Here is an 8,179-nt window from a genome sequence, read left to right on the forward strand (position 1 = left end):
ATATGAAAGTAGGCAAGTTTGGATTGAGAGTTTCAGATTAGCTTTCACGCATAGAAACGTTGTGATTTCCCATCAGCAGGTATGTTTTTTGGGTGTAAGAAAAGGAACATATTGTTACCAACAGAGTACTCAGAAAACAACCAAATGTCCCTGTTGTGCATATGTATATATATATATATATTCAAATTGTTAAAAGTACTTTCCATTCAGATCTAAAACATGTGAAATTGGACTCGTTCATCATTACTGTTAGCCCTGTACTCCAGAGCTTTTCAACACTTGTTTAGTTCTTTCAAATCTCAAAGTTCAAATGTTTGGCTTGCCAATAAATTTTATACTAGCTTGGCCCCGCAAGAAATCAATATTTTGCTCCTTTTTTCATAGGCCCCCCCCAAAAAAAAAAAATCTTCTTTGGAATTTGTTTCTTGAGTTATTGCATAATGTAAAATTTTGCTATAAAATGTAAGCGGATATTAAGGATATATTCAATCAATTACATATAATTTATAAATTATATTCAATGGATTACATGTAATTGGATCATATAATCTATGTGAGTTAAATATAATATATTAGGTACGTCTTTAATATTGTATAGCAAAACTAACTATCTGCAAATGCTTTTATTATAGTGATGAAAACAAAGTAATTCTTAACATTGATTCTATTTATCCACATAATATAAGTGAGTTAAAATTCTGAATTCTACTAAATTGGGTTATACTATTTTAAACTTGGCAAAATAATTCAATCCAATCTATAGAGTTTAAAAATATGAATGAATATATATATACTCACAATTTACTACCTAGTATCAATAAAGTAAGGAACTAAGAGTTAGTCGTGATATACTTTTGTCCTAAAGCAAAACTTTGTGGCCAAATGTACATATGATCACAATAGCACATTGTAAATACTAATTACATGTTTTTATATTATGATTAAATGTACAACTGGTCCTAATCAAACTTCATGACTTGCAGCTACTGGATGCAAACTTGATGCTAATTCAGATCGAAAATCGACTTTAGAAGATGGTAGTTTCATAAACAAAATCCCTTTAAAATTATTTAGAACTCCTTTGTCACAAGGATTTTTGCGATTCATATAACATTCTTGGAAGTTCTCATAAGCAGTCTACAATAAAATAGAGAGATTAGACAAATATCAAATACCTTTCTAAATTATGAAAACCACTTGCAATGTAAAAAAAAAACAGAAAAGAAAAGAAAAGCACCAAAATTAAGATTAATTTGCTAAACTAAACAAGATCGAAGTCAAACCTGGTTTATTGAGATAAGATAGGCATGAAATATGACAAGGCCACTTAAGAAAAAGCTGGCTGCGAAACTAAATGATGCCAGTGCAAGTGTTTCAGGGCAGTTCCTCAACAGCATGGCTAGCAAACTGGAACTACTATTGCCTCTAATTCTCTGAACTGTTTGGTGGATTCTCCAGCAAGAGAAGCCAAGTATGTATATGAAGAAAGCCAAGGCCCATACCACAAATGATAGGTAAAACCTGTAGTTTCTCTGCACAAATTAGAAGAGTACATTAAGATTGTTCAGTAATTAATATATAAATTAAAACTATCTGTTTTTCATTTTTATGTACACAATAATTTTTACCAGTGCTATACATTGACCAATCCAAGGATATACATTGACCAATCCAAGGACAGTGATGATCAAATCTCTCTACACAATTATCACAAACAATGCAGTGGCAACTCCTGGGTGGCCTAAAAATCTTACATTTGCGACAATACTTTAGGTTCATTTCTACCCCATTAACATTGGTTATAAACCTCTTCCTTCTCATCCCAGGAGTGCAGTCCACCAGATCTTTCTCATTTCTCGGAATAATACCTGGATCAATTGCACTAACCAGTACCAAATTGACAAGAACCTGAAACAATTGAGATGAATATTATTCATTTTTGGGTTTTTGCTTGGCTTTTTCTTATTAATTTGGACTATACTTACAATTATGGTTAAAATGAAGGAAAATGTGACAATAAGAGTGGAATGGTTTGGAAGATCTTCACCAATATAAACCGAAAATACCCAATCAGAAACTAGTATAGAAACAGTCGTTAAGATCAACCCTCTTGGATCCGGCCCACATACAAGACGGCCAGGGAAGAAAAATACCTGCAAGTATTAATGATTTTAGTTTATATTTATAAATATATACATATATACACACTTGTAAACTTCCAATAATTACAATTTTACAGTTAAAAAAAAAAAAAAAGCATATAATAATTTACATTTTTCCCGGGCCAAACTTGGTAAGTCCTAGTTTTTTCCAATTTGCCTCCACAACAACCAAATCGTAGGAAATAATCCTCCATAACCCTTTTAATGGCAAACAAATTTCCTTTAAGAATCATCATAATTACATTACCTCCCTGATCTCCAACAATGTCCTTCTCTTCAATGTGTGATTTCTCTTCTACTTTCACATTATTATTCTCAGTCTCAGGTTCCATTACTTTCATATCCTCTGAAGCCATTACAACTACTTTGCAAAAATGATTTTCCATTGAAAAGCAGTGGAAAATTAACCATCATTCAAAAGATAAAAATAACCACCATTTTGAAAACCGAAAAGCGGTTAATTAGACCAGTAGGCTCAAGTTAGGCCCATAGATTCCTAATTGGGCTTCGAAAAAGCCCAAACAATCATTCATAACGTAAGCCACAGTATTCCTTCAAACCGAGTTTTAGTGGATAATTCCTACTCCCCTTTCAAGCATCTGAAAATCAACGACGAAGACTCTGGCTAACGGTACTCATTTCTACATTTTGGTAATTCAAAGTTTATTATTCATTTTTTGGTTAATCCCAGAGTAGTGTTTGGTTGCCGAAAAAAAGCGTAGAAAGGATAGTTGTATATATTTCCAAAATAATAATATATATATTTCCAAAATATATATATAAATTAAGTTGGTACGCAATGGTGGTTACCTTTCATATACAAAATTATTGAATTCAATCATTAGTAGCTAACATCACAAGTTCTGATTAATTTCTTAAAAAATGATTAACACATATGCCTTGTTATCTATATTTTTATTTATTAATTATTTTGGGTTTTAAAGATTGTGTTAGATTAAGATTGTGTTAGATGACTAACATTCTGATATTATTTTCAAATTTAAAGCTAAGAAAAATAATATAAAACTACTGATCGTTTGGTCACAAAATTATTGTTGTAAGAATATTGCTATTAATTATTACTCAAATAATTCCTATCTAAACGACACCGTTTTTGTTCGATACTCATGTCCTCGTCCTCATTCCGAAGCATAAATATATGTACGTGTGCTTTAGCCAAAAAAAAACATATATATATATATATATATATGTACGTGTGTATATGTATAGGTATATGTATATTTTAGTTCGATGTTTGAAAACCCCAAAAACTGGTTTTCTTTCTAGTCGCACTCTCGCTCTCGATTTCAGTCTTTAGTTTCGCTGTGCGATTCCTCAATTGGGTTGTTGTAGAGGTCAGTCAGCTTCTTCAATTTTTGTTTTTGTTTTTTTTTCTTGTTGATGTTAATTATTTGAGTTATCAGTTTGACTTTATTATTTTGGGCATTTGGTCGGTGAGAATCTTCAATTTTTGTTTCTGTTTGCTGATATAAATATTCTGAGCTTTGGGTTTTCATTCCTTTTGAGAAATTGAATCTTTAGGCAGTTTGTGAGCTTCTTTAATTTTTTTTTTTTTTTTCCTTTTTAAGGGGAATGTTGATGTATAATAAAACAGTTTAATTTTTCAGTTATAATTTATTTTTGGATATTTCATGTTAGAACTGTTGTTTCTTGCTGGATTTTGGTTTTTGATTTTGAAATTTCTACTAGATATTTTCATCTCTGAGTTTGTGCACTGGAAATTTCTTCGAAATCCCATTTCATACCCTCATTCTGAAACAGAGTCTATTTCTTTCTCCTTTTTATTTTGCTCCTTTTTTGTATCATATTCTTCACCCGTACAAAGTATTTATACACAAAAAAAGAAAAAGAAAAAGAAAAAGAAAAAGAAAAAAAAAATTGGATATATGAAAAAATTGGATTTTTTTAAACAAAATTTTAATATCAGTATCACTCCATATAATCACCAACATGTTATATATGAAGGTGTCTATGTATGTTGACTTCATTTTTCAAATCTATTAATGCAACTGACCAATTTTATACATTTCAAAATAGAGCTCTACAATTTTGCACAAAATATTCAAGTGGTTCTGTTTATACACTTTCTTTCCTTAGCCTTTAAGAAAACCCTGGAGAATCATTTTGATAACTAAATCATAACCTGTGTGATTGATTGAGTTTGCTTCCAACAGTAAAATATGTTATATAAATATAGACATTTTAATAAAGAAGTAGACAATCTGCTCAGGATTTTGTAACCATGGCAACAAAAAGAGTAAAGAGAAACCGTGGAGAAAAAGGGGTACAAAATGAGCCCGACATCATGGCCAAAGACCGAATATCACAATTACCTGATTCTCTCATATATTATATTTTTTCATTCCTTCCTACCATTCATCTTGTTAGAATGAGTCGTGTTTCAAGGCGTTGGAGACGGATGTGGGTTTCTACTCCCTTCTTATATTCTGATTGTCATTTCGATGATGTTACTTTCACTAAGAACGTAAATAGATCAAGTATGTTCCTAAAATTTGTGGGAAACTGTTTGAGATGTCGAAAGAAATACATGCAACCAGACACATTCATAATAAGTTTTAAGCTTCACTCATATTATAAACTCGGACGCCATGATGCTCAACTAGTAGATAAGTGGGTGAGGTTTGCCATTGAAAGCAAAGTGAAAGAGTTAGATCTTCGAGTGCAAGATTACTGTATTCCTCAGTTTGTTTTTACCGCAAGTTCATTGACGCAACTGAGGTTTCATGCTTTGGAGTTTGAGGTCGCTTCACTTTCAAACTCAAGTTCATTAACTCAGCTTAAATTAAGACCTTTGAAGTTGGAGGTCCCTTTTCTTTCAAAGTTTCCCCCTTTGAAAGTTCTTTCATTGAGCTATGTGGAATCTAATTATGAGTCATTTCAAAATCTTATTTCTGGATGTCTTATTATTGAGGATTTGCATTTACAAGACCTAAATGAAATTCATCCTATGCATGAATATTTGTTGGATATAGCGGTTGGAATGTTTGATTTCTGGGCTTCCCCTCCTTGAGAGATTTACTTTAACTTGTTTCCATGAAGTAAATATTAGTATCCATAGTCATAGCCTGAAATATTTATCCCTTGATGCATATGGAGATATCATATAGGCCACGTTTGTAACACCAAATTTAGTTTACTTATACTTAAGATGTGATGTCCAGTCGATCATTTCAATTGAGGCTCCCAACCTTTTCCAAGCCAATTTAAGTCTTACAGATGGTGGCTATGGATCAGCTTCATGTTTTGATCTTTTACATTTTCTTGCAAATCTTCACGGCTTGAAGAAGATGAAGCTGTCTCTTTTCTGGGAAGAGGTATTTATAATTGCTTGCTTTGTTTAGTTTTGTTTGTTTTATTTTTACAATTTCTAAATACAAGGTTGATTACTGATGATACAAATTTATTGTGGTTAAATTTTGAAGGATATAATTTTTCCAGAAGATATAAGAAATACATCGTCTCCTCCCTTGCCTAATTTGAAGCATCTTGAAGCTTCCTTAAACGATGAGCACAAGAAAAATTCAGAACTGCTGGATTTTTTGGTTTGGTGTGTCCCTTCTGTAGAGACTCTCAAAATAAATGGTAAAATCTTATTGCAAGTATTAGGGTCTTTTTAAAAGCTGATTTTTATACTTAAAAACTACATTTGTAAAGGTTGTGCGTTTGTAAAGGTTGTAATTTTGGAGCTCACTTAAGGATTGTTTCATTTTTCTTTAGGTAATTTCAATTGGGGTTTACTACCTTCTAGTTTGGCTCAGTTTCATTCAAGGCTTTCTAATCTTTTTTTTTATTTTTTATATATTTTTATATCTTGTTTGTTATGGACAAAATTCAGAAACGCCAAGAGAACCTTTGCTTGTTCCTTGAAAACTAGAAATTAGAAAAATATTAATTATCTAATAAACATGGTTACTGTATTCGAAAGTTTGGTCCGACAATAAAACCATTAAGAATGCATTTTTGACTGAAAAGACAAGTTACTTAATGCGTTTAATAATCATAAACGAAAAACTAAGTGATAAGTTTTAATTTGAAAATTATTTGTCAAATTCGGTTGCAAAATATATGAAAATAGAATATAATTAAAAGTTTTTGGGAGGCACCGTAAAGAGTGAATTTATTTTGTTATTTTATATTTATGCTAATCCGAAAACGTAATAAATCAGTTTTTTAATTAAAATATTGATTTCATCTTTCAAATTCATTTTTATCATTGATTTCGTTTAAACTGTCAAACAGTATGCACCTGGTAAAATTGTGTATGGACAGAAAGAAAATGACAGAGAGAAAAGAAAGAAAGAAGAACAAGCTTTCTGAAATTCAGTAATTGTATTTCACTTCCTCTTCCAGTTACACGAAAATGTTATTTATACAAAAGAAAACTCTCACACAACTAACTTTGCTGACTTGGACTAAAAGCAAATATTACAACTGTTAAAACAAGGCTAACAGTATACCAACTAACAAATGCCATGTCACTAATACAGAAATAACTACACACGAATACATTTCCCAACTCTATGAAATAAACTCGTCAACATTCTCCCTCAAACTCTTACTTTGTTAAAACTAAGGTGAACAAAATATGAGTTGGAAAATAGTACTCCAGCAAAATAAGTCAGCTTAAAACCATTGAACTAGTTAGCTGAAGTACAAGAAGCACCTGATATGCAAAGCATTAGCAGCCAGTTGAATGGACAAAAACAGTAACAGACAGAGAGAAAACAAGAAGAAGTGAATTAAAAAAAGTGGAAAGATGCCTTTGAGCTTTGAGCTTCCAACTAGAAGAGAAAGAAAAATTCCCCCTTGAATGCTTACACTTATTCAGCACTAACAACTCCTAACTTGGACTTCAAATAAAGAAACCTAGAAGTTCCTAAGGCTTTAGTGAACACATCAGCTATCTATTCCTTAGTTGGTACATACCAAACTTCAATTGATTTATCCGACACATTATCTCGAACAAAATGCTTATATATTTTAATATGCTTAGTCCTCTTGATGCAACATTGGATGCTAAAGGAGCTGCGCTAAGACTATCAATCCCAATTATAGGTTTAGGCAACTGAATTTGAAGCTCCTTGAGCAGACTTTGTAGCCAACACAATTCAAAAGTAATATGAGCTAAGGCCCTATACTCAGCTTCAGTACTTGAACGAGCTACAACAGGCTGCTTTTTGGACCTCCAAGAAACAATATTTGAACCCAGAAAAACTCCATAACCAGCTGTTGACCTTCTATCTGTTCGATCACGGGCCCAATCAGAATCTGAAAATCCATGAATTGCAAGTTTCATAGTTGACTTAATGAACAAACCATGTGTTTCTGTGCCTTTCAAAAATCTTAACAAACATTTACAAGCTTCCCAATGCTGAGAGGTTGGAGTTTGGACAAATTGACTTAGTTTATTTATTGTAAAACTGATATCTAGTCTTGTTAGAGTAAGATATTGAAGAGCACCAATGGTGCTTCGATACAAGTCAAGAGTTGACAAAATATCACCCTCTGTTAAAGACAGAGGTTTACTTAACACCATAGGGGAAGGGGACAGTCTAGCTCCATCCATGTTGGTTTTCTTAAGCAAATCAAGTATATACTTGGTCTGTGTCTGCAAGATTCCTTTACTACTTCTTTTTGCTTCAATACCAAGAAAGAAACTCAAATCTTCCAATTCTTTCAGTGAAAATTGAGAATTCAGATCTGAAATCAAATTCTTGATTACATCACCATCAGACTTAGTTACAATAATGTCATCTACATACACCAAAACTAAAGTATAGGCAGATTTAGTCTTTAAATGAGGAATCAGAAATTGTGTTAATAAACCCTTTGCTGAGTAGAGCTCCTTTCAATTTATCATACCAAGCTCGGGGAGCTTGTTTAAGACCATACAATACCTTATGAAGTTTACAAACATAAGTTGAAAACTGGCTATCTTCATATCATTGAGGTTGAGTGTTAGGACTCGTCCAAGA

At 32.1% G+C, this 8,179-nt stretch overlaps 2 protein-coding genes across 7 annotated transcripts; one reads left to right on the top strand and one right to left on the bottom strand.

The window, feature by feature from the left end:
- Positions 1–963: 963 nt before the first annotated feature.
- On the bottom strand, positions 964–2,518 carry LOC107434896 (probable protein S-acyltransferase 6). Its single transcript, XM_060815334.1, is given in 5 exon segments — positions 964–1,137; positions 1,284–1,530; positions 1,646–1,908; positions 1,977–2,153; positions 2,273–2,518. Coding segments are annotated over 5 exon segments (1,107 nt in total).
- An 842-nt stretch (positions 2,519–3,360) lies between these two features.
- LOC132803067 (putative F-box/FBD/LRR-repeat protein At5g44950) lies at positions 3,361–5,967 on the top strand. Of its 6 annotated transcripts, none has more exons than XR_009638187.1 (3): positions 3,361–3,517; positions 5,366–5,518; positions 5,627–5,967. XR_009638187.1 is itself a non-coding variant. In XM_060815272.1 (2 exons), exon 2 carries the CDS (start codon positions 4,426–4,428, stop codon positions 5,212–5,214), a length of 789 nt encoding a protein of 262 aa, XP_060671255.1. In that variant the 5' UTR covers positions 3,377–3,517; positions 4,414–4,425; the 3' UTR covers positions 5,215–5,305. The 6 variants fall into 6 exon arrangements, 1 of the variants encoding a protein (XP_060671255.1); XR_009638191.1 differs by having other exon boundaries at positions 3,381–3,517; positions 5,421–5,518; XR_009638190.1 differs by having other exon boundaries at positions 3,386–3,517; positions 5,353–5,518.
- The last annotated feature ends 2,212 nt before the right edge of the window (positions 5,968–8,179 follow it).

The sequence above is a fragment of the Ziziphus jujuba genome, chromosome 3, assembly GCF_031755915.1.
Source record: "Ziziphus jujuba cultivar Dongzao chromosome 3, ASM3175591v1".
NCBI classification, from domain to species: Eukaryota; Viridiplantae; Streptophyta; class Magnoliopsida; order Rosales; family Rhamnaceae; genus Ziziphus; species Ziziphus jujuba.

What these genes read in the sequence shown, in the direction of transcription:
- LOC132803067 (XM_060815272.1), top strand. Translation starts at nt 4,426, where the DNA reads ATGGCAACAAAAAGAGTAAAGAGAAACCGTGGAGAAAAAGGGGTACAA.